Source organism: Lycorma delicatula, chromosome 5, assembly GCF_047948215.1.
Source record: "Lycorma delicatula isolate Av1 chromosome 5, ASM4794821v1, whole genome shotgun sequence".
NCBI classification, from domain to species: Eukaryota; Metazoa; Arthropoda; class Insecta; order Hemiptera; family Fulgoridae; genus Lycorma; species Lycorma delicatula.
The window spans coordinates 113,882,227-113,902,896 of record NC_134459.1 but is presented as its reverse complement, the minus strand read 5'-3'; the positions used below and the strand labels follow the sequence as shown (position 1 = coordinate 113,902,896).

At 29.2% G+C, this 20,670-nt stretch overlaps 1 protein-coding gene across 2 annotated transcripts in view; it reads right to left on the bottom strand.

Moving 5' to 3' along the window:
* LOC142325310 (sodium channel and clathrin linker 1-like) overlaps positions 1 to 20,670 on the bottom strand; it is a 42,199-nt gene that overhangs the window by 303 nt on the left and 21,226 nt on the right. Inside the window, exons 4-10 of one of the 2 annotated variants that reach the window (XM_075366893.1) lie at positions 16,674 to 16,904; positions 13,956 to 14,098; positions 11,806 to 12,014; positions 8,721 to 8,894; positions 7,650 to 7,772; positions 5,054 to 5,188; positions 2,209 to 2,284 (exon numbers count right to left, since the gene is read on the bottom strand). In XM_075366893.1, the coding sequence (XP_075223008.1) occupies positions 2,257 to 2,284; positions 5,054 to 5,188; positions 7,650 to 7,772; positions 8,721 to 8,894; positions 11,806 to 12,014; positions 13,956 to 14,098; positions 16,674 to 16,904 (1,043 nt within the window). In that variant the 3' untranslated portion in view covers positions 2,209 to 2,256. The remainder of the gene's footprint in view (positions 1 to 2,208; positions 2,285 to 5,053; positions 5,189 to 7,649; positions 7,773 to 8,720; positions 8,895 to 11,805; positions 12,015 to 13,955; positions 14,099 to 16,673; positions 16,905 to 20,670) is intronic. The other variant, XM_075366892.1, reaches the window with a different exon arrangement.

Here is a 20,670-nt window from a genome sequence, read left to right as displayed (position 1 = left end):
TATTAAACATCATATTTTTGCATCAATTTTCATTTAAATCTTTTGTAATATGCAGCTAGTCACAAAATAAAATGTTCAATTTTGTCATTTTAACAAGTACATTTCTTCATATCTACAAGTAACAACATTTTTCATTCAATATTGATGGTTTGTAAAATATATGGTAAATGATGACAATTTCATTCATTTGCATATCTCATACCTGAAATATCACAATTTTTAATTAATAAATTATTGAAATTTCACCAACTCTTGAAATTTTCATGAAAATCTTTCATAATATGAAGCTATAACAAAATGCTCCAATCAGTTTGATAATTTTTACATATACTCTATTTAAGAATTGTCATTTTCATCCAATTTTATTTCATATTATATGAAATATAATTTTATATTATATGAAATATAATTTTATTGTCATTTTTATTTCATGAAAATTAAAAAAAATCTAATTAATAAAGAACTGTTCTTAAGGTATTTTAAATGCTGTAAATAACGCCTACTACAATGGCGAACACTGAGATTTTATTAATGGCACCCGTTTTAAAGTCATTAGAAAATCCCTATAACAAGGTAGATAATATGTTTAATTTGTAAAGTGTTTTATGCTTTTTTTTGTAAACATTTAACATTTTGTCATTAAATTTAACTTCTATGTAAATATTTCAAGCATGTTGAGAACTTCATTGTTATGTACTTATACAAAATTTGCTTGTAATGCTAACTTATCTTTTGTGTTTTGTTTCATTTTTGGAAAGATTGATTTGGTTATTCAGACTAGTCACATACAGTGCCTATGTGACTAGTCTAAATACAGAGTAGTATTTAGACCTGTAGTCTCTGACTACAGGTCCAAATGATGAATCAATCCCAGTCCAATAATATTTACCACTATAGTTTAATCTGAAAATTAATGGATTACTCTATCAATGAAGTTTTTTATAATTCTACATACTGTATTGTATATATCTCATGTTTAGCTTTGAAAATTATAAATTAACTTTCTTTGTTATTTTCAAAGCAAACAAAGATAACAAAAAAAAACACACACTGACATAAATAGCAACCTGAATAAGACAACAAGAAAGAAGGACAAAAAGGAATATAAAGATATTATATGGAACTGGTAAGTGTTTTAAACAAATTTTTATAAAATACCCAAGCAGTTTTTAACCCAAAAATATTTACACTTCTTAAATTACAAAACTATTTATTTTTTGGTTGTATTTTTATATATTTTTCAGGTTCATTGAACATTAGTGTTCTATAACACTTATAACGGGATATAATTACTTGTTTTTTGTTTTTTATTTTCTTCATATGTTTGATATTCTTCACATATTCACACATGGCTACATGCACACCAGAAGAAGCAATTCAAAAATTCAGATGGGAAATTTTTTTATCATTTTTCTATAGTCCTGATCATGAGTCCAGAAACTACCATCTCTTCTTTCAGCTCAAAAACTGACTTGCACTTCACAATTCAAAGAAAGTGAAGAGTTGAAAAGTTTGCTGCATAAGTGGCTACAATCAGGCAGCCCAGGCAGCAGAATTTTATGTAGTGGGTTTGAAAAAGTTTGTTTCATGATATAAAAATTGTTTGGAATGAAATTGTGATTATGTAGAAGAATAAAGTAAATATGTAAGTTATGTGAAACCATTAATAATTTTTTTAATTTTCAACTGTTCTCATTTTGTTACTGATCGGCCCTTACTTTTGAACCACATCTCATATTTATTGTTTTACATAATTTAAGAAAATAATATAGTAATCCCTTTATTAAAAAATTATTTTATAATTATACTCTCGTAATATATGTTGAATTATCATGCTGTGTTACTTATACAATGAAAAAGCGTAAAATATGAAGCTACATATTTATACTGTGCTATTTAAATAAATGAAAATTTCATTTATTATCAAGGAAGGTGCTGCTATCTATTGCAGCTTTTATGAGTATAATCTGTCTGCAGATTGATTAAGTTGAATCTTTGCTTATATTTATAGATACATTTTTCTAAAATATCTAAATTTTTATTTATACAGTACAGCTCCGCTATAACATGGCACAATATACCTAAGATACGGATATAATGTAGATTATAACCTGTCCCCCAAAAAATATCAGAATATCTAAAAAATAAAATAGGATGAAGAAACGCTAGTCACCCTACCACTGTATTCCACATCACTGTAAAACCCACCATAAATCCTTTGAAATAGTCAGCAATATGCTTCTAATATAACATCTGTCAATTAGTCACGACCAAATTTAAAGACCTGGAATTCCCAAAAACATGATTCAATAAAACTAGACACAGTAACACTTCTAATATTTATAATTCTAATACAATAATCTAAGTATATTTCTAATATAGATACTTCTAATCCAGTAATAGGAGAAATTCTTATGATATACTGCACATGACACATTTCCTGTAATAGCGATAAGACCATTAATATGCTACCTGTACAAGACACAGTATACAGTATCAGAATGTTATTACATATTATAGTTTATTCCAAACTGCTTTAACTGTGTTTATCAATATCGTTAAGTTTTATTATGTAGGTTAATAGATTTTGTAGTGTTTGTTTTCATTCATATTTGCCTAACATGTCGTCTAAACAAAAATCAGAAAAATAAGAAATTATTGAAAAGGTTAAGGCAGATCGTTCAAAAGCCAGTTTATTCCAGGAATTCGGTGTGCTTGAAGGTACTATACATGGTTGGATCAAAGAAGAAGATAAATTGCGTTCTTTTATTGATTCGGTAAATGAAACACTCTGACTTGATCGCAAAAAGGTTAGACTCGGTGATGTTAACGTTCAGATGAGTGTATGAAAATGAACAAAGAAAAGGTAACTTTTCTTTTGTGTGCCAATAAGTCAGGAAATCATAAATTAAAGTTGTTGATCATTGGCAAGTATGCCAGCCCATGTTGCTTTAAACACATTAATATGAATTCGTTACGGGTTATTTTTAAAAATAGTAAAAATGCTTGGATGATGTGTAATATTTTTTTAACATGGTTTAACAGCAAATTTGTGCCTTGTGTTAGAAATTATTTACAAGTTTGAAAATTGAAAGTAAAAGCTTTATTACTTCTTGACAATTGCCCTGCTCAACCGCTTACTGACTTGCTGAAATCTAAAGATGGGAAAATAATTGCAATGTTTTTACCCAAGAACACCATATCTTTGATCCAACCATTAGACTGAGAAGTTATTCAGGCATTTAAAGCTTATTTACGCATTTAATAGCCCATGCTATTCCAGCACATACAGTGCAGGAATAGGGATAGGAATAGGAATATGCATGGGTAACGTAAATTTTATTAAATTAAAAATTGTTGTTCAGTATTGTCACAGAGTAACACCAGAAGGGCATTGAAACAGGAAATGTTCATATTTTTACTGGTGAACATGCACTAGAATTGTCAAATTCAACTGGGCAAGAATTGTCTGTAAGTGATCTCAATGAGTGGGTTCAAGAAGACAATCAAACACCCATTGCCCATTACATGATTGACAAAGAAAATATAAATTCCATTCTACAACTTAACAATAATTTGTCGGAGGAAGAAGGGGAAGGTGTTACAGAGGTCGCTGTTACGGAGAGGTCTACACCCTCAATGAAATATGTTCTGGAAAATATAAATAATGTAATAACATGGATGAAGCAACAAAGTGATAGTGATGATCATCATTTATTGCATTTACAAAGTGTAAAGTCTTATATTATAAAGAAGAAATATAAGTCTCCCAATAACCGCGTTATAGTGGGGTTAAACTGCATTTCCTTTTTCATAAAATTAAGATATATTCAAATATTATTAATAGAGCCTACCCATTAAACATAAATAATAAAGAGAAATAAATACTATAAAACAAATTACAATTCAAAATGGATATAGTACAACAACTTTAAAAACAATACATAACACATAGGAAGGTTGATAATGTTTACTTAAAATATTAATAGACCAATAGTATTGTTGAAAATATAAACAAAGTTTATCACAGGGATAAATTTATACCTGCATATAAAACTAACAACCACATAATAAAATATTTAAAAAACAATAATAATACTGATTTATACAATTTATGTGAAGTTTATAAGATTATTTAAAGCCAGATTTTACAAATATTTTAGTTATAAAAATAAAAATTGGGCTTTTCTAATGTTGCGGATTACCTTAAAACAATAAACATTCTATTTCTGATGTCAATAGTAATTTGGAAATATTGGAAATTAAAAAAGTAAATATAAATAAAAATTTTAATATTTTAGAAAAATATTATATATATAAATATAACCAAAGATTTAACTTAATCAACCTACAAACAGATTTTGAGAGAGATATACTCATGAAAGCAGCAATAGATAGCAGCACCTTCCTTGATAATATATGAAATTTTCATTTATTTAAACAGCATAGTATTAGTATTTAGCTAACCACATACAGATTACTATATGTTTTTATTTTAGTTTACTTATGACTTCATATGCCTTTGCATACGTATATGTAACTTTAATCTTTTAATATTTTGTGTTTAATATGTAATTGTAGACAAATTTTATACATGACTGAAGATGCGGGATCCTGCAAAAGTACTATTGTCAAAATTATAAAGAAAATAAAAATAATAAAATAAGGTAAGCGTTTTCTTATTTCTATACTTGGATGGATTAAGTTGATTTATATTACACGTTTAAATTATTAGTGCAGAGATGATATAGATCTTTAAAGGATTAATTTTGGAAAAACAATATATATATATATTATATATATATATATATAAATATAATATATAGTATTACTACTATAGTAATTACCTGATTTCTTTACATACTTTACTCCATCAATCTTCATAACCAGAGTGGTAGCATCTCTGACTATCATTCAGTTGTTTTGGATTTGAGTCCCACAATCAAGTACAGCATTTTTCATGCACTAATCTTCTGGAAGTCACATGTAGGCATAACAGTATATGAAAAATCCTTATTTTATAATAAATAGTTAATATAAAACAAAAACTTACCTTTCTAGAGTGTGAGAAGATCCTAATTGTTTTAGAAGTCTTTTATAACGTTTCTTTTCCAATCTATTTTCAATTTTTAATTCTTTCATTCGATCATTAAATTTCATTGTTAATGTAGCATACTCATCTTTCCACCTGTAATTTGTAAAAAATTACAAACTTTTGTGCACGACTGCAAGCATGCATGCGCATACAAAACTTACATCACACACAGTCTTATTTTATTGATTTCAATGTACATAAAATGTTCAGTATAAAACAGATATAACAATCTAGCTTCTGGTTATTTAAGGATGTGAAAATTTAATATCAATATTTGTAGTTAAGGGAATTTTGCAGAAAATAATTTATGAATAGAAGTAATATTATTTCAGCTGATTCTTCATACAGGTATCATTTACTTACCTTCACTTGGTTATACATACATATACCACAAATTACCAACAATAAGTTCAGTGAAAATCCATGAAAGGACAAAAAAAAAGTATAATTTTAGTAATTTAGAAATCATACTGGTTCCTTAATATACTCTGCCACTTAATCTCAAGAATTGCAACTTTTCAATGTTGTTTTATCTCAAATTCCACACTTTAAATCTGAAATGGTGACTCTTTTGAACAAACCAGTTGAATTTAATTTACAAAAGATTTCACTCACGACACAAACTATAAAACAAAAAACCTTAGGAATGTGGCAGTTAATGGGTAAAGTATATGACAGAAAATCTGCTCTATTCCTTTACCATACTAACAAGAAGACAAATCAATTCTTATTTGTTGAATTAATCTAAAGATAATTTTCTAGGTTGATGGAACTTATCAATACCTAACCTAGAATAATACTTGTACTAGTACCTTCTTTCTTTTTTCTGTTTAGCCTCCGGTAATTACCTTTCAGATAATACTTCAGAGAATGAATGAGGATGATATCCTAATACAGTCTCAGTTCAACCATTCCTGAGATGTGTGGTTAATTGAAATCCAACCACCAAAGAACACCAATATCCACAATCTAGTATTCAAATCCACATAAAAATAACTAACTTTACTACTGTCCTAGTACCTAATAATATGATACTTGGCCTAGAAAAATATTAAAGAAGAAAAAAATTATTTTCAAGGTTATCTGAAAAAAATTTGTTTGCAAAACATTTTTTATCAATTTTCTAATGTAATGTTAATAAAAACTTCATACATAAGAAGATTAGTTATTAAACTAGAGACAAGATCAAAAATGAATCAGGCCTTTTCAATTTATACTTTTCAAATTTTGTACAGTGTACATGCTATTAATTGCAACACTCTAAAATCGAAACAGGCAAGAACAGATAGGAAGAAATCAGTCTTACACAATATTTTTGAAAAGATTTCAAAATCAAATTGTAGAAGACATATCACAAGCAGACACCTATCCCCTTTTATTTTTTATTTTTACAAGAAGCAACAACATTTTTTTTTTAAAACAAAAATGTTATAACCAGTCCCACGGATAAAAAAATTTGCTTTATTGATAATTTTACTTAAGTAAGAATGAGTAACAAGTAAAGACAATTAAAATATACTATGGAATTACTATTAGAAAAGAAATCCAATCTGAAAGTAAATAAAAGTAAAACAAAGTTAATAATAAAAAGATATGAATACAGAAATTGAAACTGAAAAGTTTTAAAACAAATTTTTACATTAAGGGCATAAATGAATCTTCATTTAATTTACAAGATTAATGCACAGCAAGATAAACAAAGTGTGTTAAATATTACTAAAGAAAAAAATTTAGTACACTGTTTAACACATACACCCTATTCATAAGTAACGTTTTTTTTATATTTACAAAGTACTGCAAGTAAAACCAAATTAACAAATAGTGCCATTTCTCCCCCCACAGGAAAAAATAACTTTAGCCAAAAACATTTTACAAAATAGACTCTTTTAGTTTCTTTCAATATATGAAAACCCAAATAGTTATTATCAACAAGATCTCTGCTAATACAAAAGTTATAAGAAAGCTAAGAAAAAAATAAGAAAATGGTATAATATTAACAAATGATATTTGATTTATTATTCGAAGAGGATTTAATTTAGAATAAAATACACCATTTGTTCAGCTTTTTCATTTATCTGAACACCTATCTCCTAATTGGTTTAGAAAAATAAAATTTTACTAACTTTTAGTTTCACAGTGACCTGATTTATAATAATTAAAGAGATACTACTATTAATAATATATTTATCTGTTGGCTGTAACAAATATAGTTTTTTTTGCTGATAAGATATAAAGAGCTTTACATTTGATAGACAAAAATAGTACAAAATTTATAATTAAGAAAGTTCCCCCATGATGAGGGGATAGAGCTCTATTCCTTAAATGCTAAACATAGCTCCAAACTGAAACACAGACTATATTTATCTGAAATAATCTTCCAAATGATCAGGTAAAAATTAAAAAAAAAATTAACTTTTTTCATTAAAGTAATAACTTTTTCAGGAAAATTGAAATTAATTAAAATGCAGATCTTCCTTGCAATCTACAATTTCCATGTTATTTATAATAAAACACATACATAAACTCTGAACTGAAGAAAAAAGTGAATATTTACTTGGATGTAATACTGTTATGAGCATTGACAAATCTCTTCAATTCTTGCATTGCTGAGCTGCTTTGAATTTTTGTGAGTTGAAGCTGTTTAATTAACTCTGAACTGTCACATTCTTTTGCATCTCTGTAAAAAATAAATGACCCAGATATAATGAATTTTATCACATATGATGATTAAATTGTAGTAACAGTAATTCTATGGGTACATTTGTTTCAATTGCTTACAACATATTTTAATGATTGACAATTCCACAAACCAAGGAAAAAGGGTTCTTTGAATACTATTTTCTACTATATGGTAAATACTGAAATGAAGATAGTAAACTTAATATGGAAGATACATTTTATAAAAAAGTTGTTATCCATGACTGAAGTTTAATCAAGAGTGGAACAATTTCACTTCAGAAGACATACTTTTAGTATAGTGCTGTCAAATTATAATTACTGAAAACTGCTGCAAATAAATAATGCATACACACACACAATAAAGCATACTGAGAAAAAACGTACTAAATTTATAAAGGCCAAATTTATACACAAACACAAAAGTCTGGATATGAATCATTCATTTGTTGTCAAAAACTAAAAAAGTTTTTAGTTTTTGACAACTAAAAACTTTATTGTACAAGATACAATAGGTTAGAGAAAATACAGTACTATGTAATTCATTGGCTATGAAATAAAATGCCTGCTATTCAAGAAACTGCAATTCCATAGACAGATCAGACCCTGCAAAATAAACCTAATAATTTACATCAGATCCACATAATTCAATTACTTAAGAAAGAAGCCCCAGTTCAGTTAACATACCAGATTCAATAAGTAATGAAATCAGGGATAAAATTGTTCACATACACGCTTACAGTTGTAACATACAGCAATGTGCATTCGTTGGCATATAAATGGCAAATATATCTGCCATTTGTTATATTTTAAAGAAAAACCCTTCCAAATGGCGAGAAATTACCAGCAAAAGTTAACAAACTTAAAAACTTGTAATTCTTAAGATTGTTATTTTTTTTTTTTTGTAATTTAAGTTATTTTAAAAAATTTTTCAGTTAAGATAACTAACCTTTCTAATATTAATTCACTACTCAGTTTATTAAGATGGTCAGATAACTGATTGCAATGTTCCACTGCTCTTTCAAGATTTTGTCCAGTTTCACTTAAATTTGATTGTAATTTTAACACTTGCTGCTCTAAAAATCTTCTTTCCATACCACATTTACTGAGCTCAGATTCAAATCTGTAATAGAACAATTAATTTAAAAAAGAATTTGATGTTTGGTAATATTTTAAGGAAATACAAAATAAAACTAGTTTATGATTATTTTATGTTTAGATGGTAAAAAAGTCAGTTGAATGTAGCATCAGCTTTTAATGGACACAATAGAAATAGCAAATGAACATCAAAAAAACATGTCAAAACAAATCAAAAAGTAAACTAACAATCTCACAAGCATAAATCTCTCATTTAAATTTCATAATACTCATTTATGTAGTCCTTTTATGTGACAGTATTTATATTGTAATTATTTTCACTCTATCTATCTTTCAACTGATACAATCTTTCAACAATCAACTGATACTTTGTGAACTAATAATTTTTTTTATCATTTATGTGCATTTTCTTATCTATTTTAGAAAATTATTTTTATACTTCTTGTAAAAATGATATCTCTTGTATTTTTATTTTAAATTTCCCATTAAATATTATTCAAATTTAATTTTTTTTAAATACTGAGGATAATAGATAAGAACATGTACATAAATGATAAAAAAACAGTTTACCAGCTCACAAAGTATTAGTTGAATATTGAAAAAAAGTTGTATCCATTAAAAAAGATAAATAAGAGTGAAAACAATTATAGTACAAATACTGTCACAAAAAAGGGCTACATAAATGAGTAGATTTAAATGAAAGATTTACGTTAAGAGATTAACATTATTCGTTAATCATTTGATTAACTTTATCTGTTTAATTTATTAATGTTTAATCTAGTGAGATAATTGAGTATTATGAAATTTAAAAACATCTTAGAGATTTTTCAAATCTTTCTGATCCAATGTTGTCTTAGAAAGAACTGCTACTTTCTAATAGTAGTTCTTTCTAAGACAACACTGGATATTATATACAAGGGATAAAAAAAATCCGAATGGGATCTGCTTTGGAATTGTTGATGCGCTACACAGAAAAAGGTGACGAGTTCCTTAATTCAATTGTTACCCGCAATGAAACATGGATTTCATATTATACGCAAGAGAGAAAATGGCAGTCAAGTGAATGGTGTCATCCTCAATCACCAACCAAACCAACAAAGATCAAGCTGCAGCCATTTGGACACAAATTGATGGCCACTAGTCTTTTGGGATCAGTTTGGCATACTGCTGATTGATTTTATGCCATGTAGAATGACTATAAATACAAAAGCCTACTGTGAAATTCTACCTAAAGTTATAACACGTCATTCAAAATCGGTGTTGTGGACAGCTAACTGACAGCATTGTCCTGCTGTATGATAATGCACGCACACATGTTGTGGGTCCAGCACATGATTTACTGAGAACATTTGGATGGGAAATTTATTATCACTCACCATATAGTTTGGACTATACCATTCTATAGTTTGGACTATAGCTCCTTCTAATTACAATTTGTTTGGGAAATTGAAAGAATTTTTGAGTGGTAAGCAGTTTGCGGGTGACAAACTTAAAAATTCTGTTAATAAGTGGCTATACGGAGTGGCATAAAAAAATAGTTTTCAGAAAAAACTTTTACAATGAAACGGTCTTGACTTTAGATATTAAAAATCCTTCATTAAAATAATTTCCAAATGGATGTTGTCTTTTTTGATATGGTAATGTGATTATAGATTCTCCATTATGGGTTGGCTGCAACACCTGAATCAGTAATTTTAATTACCTTAAAATGTTATATTCAATTTGTATTTGCTCATAGTTTAAATAAGCATTTTAAAATAATCAGACTGATTATTTGAAAAAAAGCAACAAAAACACTCATTTTAGATAATAATCATTAACACTGCCTCTGTGATTTGTTAGAAATGAGACTGACATTCAGTTCTCACACTCTTCAATAAATCATGTCTCAATACTCAGTTCATCAGAGTGCAAATACAAACTGGTAGCTAAACTTTCTAGATCTTACAGTATCTGAAATAAAAAACCACACAACCCATAATCAACAAACACAGAGTGGAAACATGCAGCTTTTTCATGTCACATACTGCTTTATCTGTAATACCTATGGAGAATTCTATATAATTTAACATCTAACATTTATGTTTAATATGGGTGGTTGGTTACACAACCACACTTAAGGGACAACCATTGTATGAAAAAAATAAATAAATACACACAGTCTTAAATAACCCTTGCATAAATTAACAAAATTTGCATAAAACTGCCAAACTTCAAGGAAAGAAGATTGCTATTTCACTAACAAAACCACAAACAAAATACATAAGATTATACTACTTGTGGGTAAGGTGGCTGTGTTGTTAAAATAACATTCGCTGATAAAACACAAAATCCAGGAACACACTAATAAATCTGCATTGATTGTAACAAATACAATCTGACCACATCAGATACAAGTATTACATTAAGCACAACAGATGCATGCATCACATATCAATAAAAGATAAAAAGAACAAACAAACATTGACATCAAAAAGGACTGCCTTATAAATCACTTCTAAAAAGTAACACACATACAAAGACTACATCATATAAACTTTAATGAAGAGTATACAAAAGTGATAAATTCAAGAACATGCTTGAATAATATCCATTTGAGAAATGTACTAAATTTATAATATCTTCAAATTATTTGAAAAAACACAACGTGTATGAATATCTCATTCACCCACATACTAAAGAGGATTCCCTAACCACTTCAAAACTGATACTTCATCAACAGCAACATATGTAACAAACTGTTAAAGAAGTTGCACGAAAGCTTTCAAAGATGTAGAAGCACACTTTAGTAATCAAATAATATTATACATTTTTTTCAAAAGTTTCACATCACAATCACAATCATCAATGATTTCATTAAAAAATACAATAATTCACTGATAAAAAGGAACAACACATCTACCAAACTTAGTAATTAATATAGATATATTTTTTACCTGTGCTGATTCTGCATAATTATTTCAGTTAAACTTTTGTTTTCAGTCATAAGTTCAATCACTCTTTTTTCAGCACCAGTCAACTGATCAGATATTGCTTGTAATTTACGCGGTGAAACACTTTTACGTTTTATTTCTTCTAACTCTATTTCCAGTTTTGTTATTTCTCCTTGCTGTTTTTCCAGCTGATTAATTTTTTTGTTTCTTTCCTAAATCATAAAAATACTTATCTTTATCAGAAAATCTTATATTTATCTTTTATTAGAAAAGTTAAATATGAACTGTTGTAAAGTAATGTTACAACAGTTCTTATTTAACTTTTTTCCAAATATCATAAAAATTAAAGGAATAATTTTTTTTATTTAAGACAAAAAAACACTGAAAAATGTTTGACGGCTTCTTCAATTATTATAAACAGCAGGAATACATCACAACCAAAAAAACTGATCCTTTCATATAGATATTGTCACAAAACCCTTTTCTAAACCCTTCTTACATGTCAGGTATTAATTTTTTCCTTACCCAATTCATTAGGCTGGAGTAAATTATATTATTAAATATATTCAAAATGGAAATTGCTCAGTAACTTTTTGGATCTAATTTAAAGCCTTTTTGTGCAGCATGAACATTTTGACTTTGATCTAATTTGTGGGAAAAAATTATTCAAACCAGATTTCGTTAAAAAATATTTATTGTAAAGACTAATGATAATTCACTTCTTTTTTTTTTTAATATTTATTTGAAATCAAATTTTAGCCAAATGCTTTATTCCTTTACAGCACATACAAATTCTTTCAACATAATTTCTGAATCAAGAAATGAATTATAATATGAAAGAAAAGATCTTCTGACACAATCTTTGGTGGTAACAAGAGTAATCTTTCCATTACTTTGATAAAATTACATTCTCTAAGCCACTTTTTTCAAAAATTTTTAATGGTAGACCAAAGATTATGTAAGATATTTGCTATTTTTTTTTTTTAAGAAATCCTTTTTTAGATTTATTTACTACATTTTTATACCTCTTGTTTTCAAACATCTATTCTATCAAAAATTCTTCTTAAAACAAATTTTGGGAAGCTAATTTATAGATAATCATAACTTACGTTTTGTATTTAATACTCTCTACTAAACCACTTCTTATTGTAATTTTTAAATCTTTACACTGCATTTATTTCATCTTTATTCAAATGTGGTATAGAAACTTCATAAAATATTTCATCAAGCATGTCTATATGTTTATTAAATTCAAAATTATAGCACAAGATCACTATAAATGTGCTAAGGATACTTAAATCAATATCATTTTTACAGGCATAACTAAAATTATTATTTTCATTGTCTTCACTCCCAATGTCATTGGGAGTTTCATTCACAGTTTACACTCTCAATGTCATTGGGTACACTGGGAGTGTTAACTATGTTCTTTGGGAGTGTCTCCCAAAGAACATAGTTATCAAACACTGAGGGTGATCTGAGTAGTTACATCACCCTCATTAAATAAAATTTTTATAGATCAATAATGCTACTGCTGCCTTGATGGTCACAGAAAGTAATTTGAGGTGGAGTATCACTAAATTATCTGTTATTAAACAGAACACCAGAATCTTCAATAAGATCCACCAGTCGTTCCATCTTCTACTAATAAAATGATCTAGACAAATCCTAGTTTCATCCAATTATCATCTAAACATACATAGATGTGTATAAAAGAACTAAATATACATATATATATATATAAGACAAAAAGGGAGAGTGAAAGACAGAGAGAGAGAAACAGAGAGACAGACACAGAGAGAAACAGAAAAAGAGACAGACAGAGAGAGAGTGACACACAGACAGACAGAGAGAGAAAAAAAAAGAGAGAGAAAGGCAGAGAAAGGGACAGAGAGAGAGCTTGCTTTTTTTCAATAGCATAATACCAAATTACATAACTGTGCCACCACGGTCAGTTGACTGCCATGCAGTGTGTAAGCATTTCTGCCTTTAACTGACCAGTTTTGGGTTCAAATCCAGGTAATGCATGTCATTTTCCACACACTGCAAAATTCATCTAATCCTAAACATAAAGAAATAATAAAATGACTAATTTAGCTTGAGAGTATTTACTGAAACAATTAGAATATTTTTCACATATTATATACACCTACTTTTTCTAAGGCATTAACTTGCAATTCAGCATCCATCAATTGTTTTTCAAAATTTTTTTTCACAGCATCCACTTCATTTTTTACTTTACAGCCTGCTTCTTCTATTAAGTCCATTAGTTCTTTCTGTAGTCTCCTGCATTCATCTACAAAACAAAAATATAATTATCAGATTTACATTCCTAACCAATTTAACTGAAACATTATTACTTTTAAATAATGCTCTTTTAAATTTTTTAAGAAAATAACACACAGATAAAAATCTATGGCTCGTATGGCAGTAATGCATGCATCAGGCAGAAGTTCCTAAAAATTAGTTTCTATACATAATATATAATACAATTATACAAAAACAACAATCCTTTTTTGTTTTTAAGTAGGTATAGATGTGTGAAGTATTCAGCACCAAGGGAACCTATAAAAGTACAAACAAAACTCTTTTAATATTGGTGAATAAATAAAACAATTTATTTATCAGATTAATCAGAATAAATTTACTCTGATTGGTTTAAAATTATACATAATATACAAGTATAGGTAGGTGTAGAAAAATCAATCATGGGAAACCTGGTAAAGCACTGATCGGATCAGTGCCGTAAATTCAAGCTGAAAGTTACATTCCATATTAATTTATAAAAGTAACTAACACATATGAAGTAATATTAGCATACAGACAAAGATACTGTATAAATAAATACAATACAAAAATTACAATTTAGGTTTTCTATAATTCAGAAAGAAACTATTTAAGCACAAGTATTATTAAGACCTGTGTTTTGTGCTCTACAGAAAAAAAGGATAGGGTAGTATAATAACTCTGATTCTTTAATGAGGTGTAGCTAAAAAATAACTGGACTGATTGATCACATACAGCACACTTGTGAAGGTCAAACAGCACATAGCCAAGTCAGTGGCTGCTGCCACTGTGAATTCCTTAGTTGAGGCCTTCATTCATATCAGACCTTTCATTTGCAGCCTATTGGAAAAATGTTAAGTGTTTTAATAGAGCAATACGTTAATATGAAATTTCTTGTAAAACTCAGAAAATCATTCTTTGTTAAAGGAAGTATACATGCACTCAAGTTTTTGAACGATTCAAAGAGGGACAAGAAATACTTGAACATGACCCATGTCCAGATGACCTACCATGTCAACGATGCACAAAAACATTAGTGTTTTGATCATAAATTGGGTACCTGAAGATCAAACTGTGAATCAGCAATATTACCTTGAGGTCCTAACCAGTCTCCATGAATGAGTAAGGAGAAAACTTGAAGTGTGGAAAAAGTTATGGATTCTTCTTCAGGATAATGCCCTGGCCCATACTATATTGTCTATCAAAATGTTTTAGGCCAAGCATGGAATCCCTGTGTCGGGAAATCCACCCTATTCATCGAACCTTGTCCCATGTGAATTTTTACTGTTCCCCAAGGTAAAATAGACAGTTGAAGCTGTGAAAAACAAAGCAATGAAGAACATGAACATGCTTTCTGAAAATGACTTCCAACACTGCTCTAATCAATGGAAAATTTGCATGTGCGCACACACACACACACACACACACACACACACACGCACAAAACTATTTTTGAAATAAAATTATTTTTTTACTATTTTTGAAAGATCAATGAAAACATGAAATTTTAATGTAGAGTAAGTTTAGATCCATGATAGAATATCTTTTCAATTGAGGAATAAGTTCTGTTATTTAAAATTACAGTTTTTATTTTTTTATTTTTAAATTAAAAACATTAATAGTAACAATATATACTGGAAGAAATACTAGTAATATATAGACCAAAAAAATATGTAAATTTTTTTTTTAAATTTCAAATGTAAATAAAAAATTTTTAAATTTCAAGAAAAATGTTAATCAGAGCTAATTATTTTTAAAAATACAAGGACTATCACTATAAAAAAATAAGTAGGTATGTATTTGGATATGTTAAGATTAATTTTCCTGTCTGATTACAAGCAGAGATACTCTTGCTAAAAAGAGTATTTTTAGGCTAACTACCTAGTAAGCCTAAAAATATCAACAAAGTGATAATACAAAACCTAAATACAGATCCTCTCATGTTCAGAGAATTTTGTAAGACTGTTACAAAATATAAGGCAAGAATGAATATTAGCAGAAAATTATTAACATATTCATTAATATCTTAATAGTGGACCTCATAGGAGGTAAAAACTATACATGAAGAAAAAACTGAAACCCAAAAAACAGATAATTAAAGATATAGGGTGCAGTAAATATTTTGAGGTTAAAAGATTAACAAAGAACAGAAACGAATGGAGAACACAGTATCAAGTCAATCAGTCAGCTGCTAACTCATAAAAGAAAAAAAAAAGGTTGGGTTAAAAAAAATATGTCTGTACTAGTTTGAAAATTGGAATTTTTTTGAGACTGAACTAATGATTGTCAAATCCTGATCAACATTTATGTAGCATAATTAGCACTAATAATATCACAAATTTAACTGAAATATCCAGAAAGAAAGTTTAAAGTTACTTATTATTTGTTCAGTTTTAATAAAGGTTTCTTAATTTAAAACTTTTAGGGTTTGTACCAAACAGACGAAACAATTAGAAAGACATCACTGAGTTTGAATCAAAAATATTTCTGAGATAACATACTAAATTAATGAGAGAAAAAAATAAGAGTTATCATATAGAATGTTTTAAATGATTTATAATAAATTAAATAAAAATAAATATTACTGTTGCATAACACCAGCTGATATTGAGCTTGTTGTTTTTCAACTAAAGTTGTTTCTACCATCATTATAGCTTCTGATACTTTAGATCTAGCTTCATTAAGTTGAGAAGCAAGATCTTCCACTAAATTTTGTGATCCTTCTAGTGCAGTCTGTAATTCATCACGTTGTTTTTCAACATTTTCTAACCGGCATGTCAATCTTTCTTCATCTTCTAATGCTTGAGTTGGTCGTACTAAAAAATAAAATCAAAAAATAGTAAGAAATAACTAGGTACATTAATCTACAATTTACAATAATTTAAGCATCCAGTAAACAGTGAAGGTTTTTAATAATATGAAACATCCAGAACACAACTGCTAAAACATTCATTCAACTGCTTAACTTCATTCATTATATATATATATATATATTATTTTTTTAAAAGCAATTCTTTTGATAAGCATATTCCTCTATACAAACACCAATTAATTTATATTTAATAGATTGACTCTAAGTACAGAATAATTGAAATAGTATGACTCACCTTATTTCATTACACAAACAGAAGCGCTTTTGCGAACTTGATTTGCATCATCAGCTGCATACATTTATATATATATATATATATATACATACACTTAATGAATGTTTTAGCAGTTGTGGTTCTGGATGTTTCATATTATTATCATAAAAATATCATGAACTTGTAATTCATGATAGATAACATACCACTTATTCACTTATAAATTTATATTAAAAATATTTTTAAACCAATTATATTTTAATAAAAATCTTTAAATTAAATTTAACTTATCATACTTTGAAATCTTTTAGAATTGATCTTTTAATATGGTTAGTAGAATAAATCCAGTGAAATGGCTGGCATATGATTTTGCTTTGCTTAAGTTTTTGTTTTTATTTTAGAAGTTTTGATTTTTAATTTTTATTAAAAAGAGAGAGAGAAAGAGACAACAAAATCTGCAACAAACTTGGGAAATCAGAGAATGGGACACTAGAAATAACCAGATCTAAAATAATAAACCAATGAGCCAGACACGGTATTATCTATCTATATTATTTTCATAATTTAGTATTCAACCTTGTTTAATTATTTGTATAATTTTTATTTTATAAAATAGTTTTTTTTAAATTTACTTTACATACGAGTTAAAACTGAATGATCAAAAATTGAACATAGAAGAATTTTGGAATAAGATAGTTATGAATTTGATTGTAAAAGATAATGAAAGTAAAAGTGATTACATTCATGATGTTAAGTAACTATGAAACCTGAGCAAAAAAGTAATTGGTAAGAACAGAACACAAACAACTTCAGAGACTTCTAAGAAAAGCAAGATTAAGTTGACACTTAAGTGTTTTCTTTTTATTTTTTTTTGGGTGCACAACAAAGGTTTGTTATTAGCGCCCAAAAGTAATGATTTTACAATATATAAATTACAAATGTGCTAAGTATAATGATATATAAATTAAAAACAGAAAAAAATTTATTTATTTATTGAAGCCAGTTTTGTACTTTTTTCTATACCTGTTTGTTGGCGTTGAACTTTATGCCACGCAAAGCTTCTTTCATCAGTACAAACAGATGAAAGTCTGAAGGGGCAAGGTCAGGGGTGTAACGAGGATGAAGTAGGAGCTCCAAACCCACTTTGCCAATAGTTTCCAGTGTCAGTTGAGCCACATGAGCTCAAGTGTTATCTTGAAGAAGCACGCCTTTTCTCTGCCATCCCGAACATTTTCTCTTCAAGGAACTTGATTACTTTCTCAATCATGGCTGGGTACTATTGACTGTTCATAGTGCATTGCTCCCCCAAATAATCACAGAAAATCGGACCATGGGCACTCCAAAAGTAGTTAACATGAACTTACCGGCCGATGGTTGCGTTTTGAATTTCTTACGGGCAGGCGATTCAGGGTATTTCCACTGCATGCTTTGATGCTTGGGACTCGAAATGATGTGTTAAATTCCTGTCCAAAAACGGGTCACCTTCGTTATTGGAATGATTCTTGGGTTTGGTGAAAAAGGGAAATCTCTCGGCTTTGCGATAAACGGTAAGCTCTCTGGGAACCTACCTAGCACAAGTCTTACAGCAGATCAGTTTGTTTTGAATAATGGAATGAATTGGATTGTGCCGACATTTTTCGGCAATTTGTTCAAATGTAGGTCGTGGGTCTTCTTCGGTAGGTGAATCAACACTAGAATCTAACGCCGAGGTCGACACTGTTACCAGTCGCCGGGAGTTGTGCTCCTCGGTCGCGCTTTTTTGTGGCCACTTTTAAACGGGTAAAAACCAGTACAGCTCATGCAACTACTGTCGTATTGTTTGTTCATCCGAGTGAATATTTCTGACAGTTGTACACTTTCCGAAAAGAAAAATCGGATCACAGACACTGTTCTTCAAAAGTACTTTCTTTGAGCGGACACGCTATCGTAAATAAGAATTTAAAGGTTATGTCCCTGACTTACACTCTTCGTAAGGTTGCCAACTAACACTTATAAAAGTTTCAATTAACTGCATTAAGCATTTCATTCACTAAAAATGTTTGTCTGTTTTAAGTATAGAATGACCCTCGTATTACAATAAGTATTAGAAAATTTAATATAGATGCCCGGCTTTAAGAAAAAACAAGATATTTGATAACATCCTCCAACTGTTTCTAGAATATCTCGGATGGTAGCTCTTAATTTAAATTTCTGACGCAATGCCCCATAACACACGCGATCCACTAGGACGTGGACAGTAGCAGCGAACAGAAACGTGTGCATCGGTCTAATTCATTAGGTGACCAAGTGTAAGATTAGTATCCTCTAATCGCAAATAGTAACCTCCTATCAATGGTTATTAAGGAATTGAAGAGCTTCATGGCAGCATTGTATCTTTGATTTATCGTAATTTATTATCTACTATAGCAGTGACTAAGGAATGATTCCTGAAAGAGGGCAGCAGCTCTTTCAGTAGTTGTTAGGGGCGTGAGTCACAATGACTTAAACGGCCGTATCAACATCACTCAGTCCTCTGAGTACTGCGCAGCTGAAAGCAATGGAAAACTACAGCTGCTTTTTTTCCAAGAAAATGTGGCTCTCTGCATTTTCACATAGCAATAAGGCACTTCCATGGCGCCTTCCTTGGTAAAATATTCCGGAGGTAAAATAGTCCCCCCGTTCGGATCTCCGGGTGGGGACTACTAAGGAAGGGGTCACCAGAAAATTAAAAAATAACATTCTACGAGTCGGAGCGTGGAATGTTAAAAGCTTAAAAAAGGTTGGAAGGCTAGAAAATTTAAAAAGGGAAATGGGTAGGACAAATGTGGATATAGTAGGAATTAGTGAGGTTCGATGGGAAGATGAAGGCGACTTTAGGTCAGGTGATTTTAGAGTAATTAACTCAGCGTCAAATAATGGGCAGGCAGGAGTAGGTTTCGTGATGAACAAGAAGATAGGAAGGAGAGTGGAATATTTCAAGACGCATAGCGATAGAATCATTGTAATAAGGATAAAATCAAAACCTAAACCGACAACGATTGTTAACGTCTTAAAAACGTTAAAAATCACAATAGAAGAATATACACTTGGAAAAAGCCAGGCGATACTGCAAGGTATCAGATAGATTATATCATGGTTAAGCAAAGATTTAGAAATCAACTCGTTGACTGCAAAACTTACCCTGGAGCAGACATTGATAGCGACCATAATTTGGTGATAATGAAATGTAGATTGGGGTTTAAAAACCTGAAGAAAAGGTGTCAGATGAATCTGTGGAATTTAGAGAAGCTTGAGGAAAAGGAGGTAAAGAAGATTTTTGAGGAGGACATCGCAAGGGGTCTGAGTAAAAAAGATAAGGTAGAAAATGTAGAAGAAGAATGGGAGAATGTTAAAAAGGAAATTCTTAAATCAGCAGAAGCAAACTTAGGCGGAATAAAGAGAACTGGTAGAAAACCTTGGGTTTCAGACGATATATTGCAGCTGATGTGCAAACTGGCGAAAGAAGAGTGGATTAAAG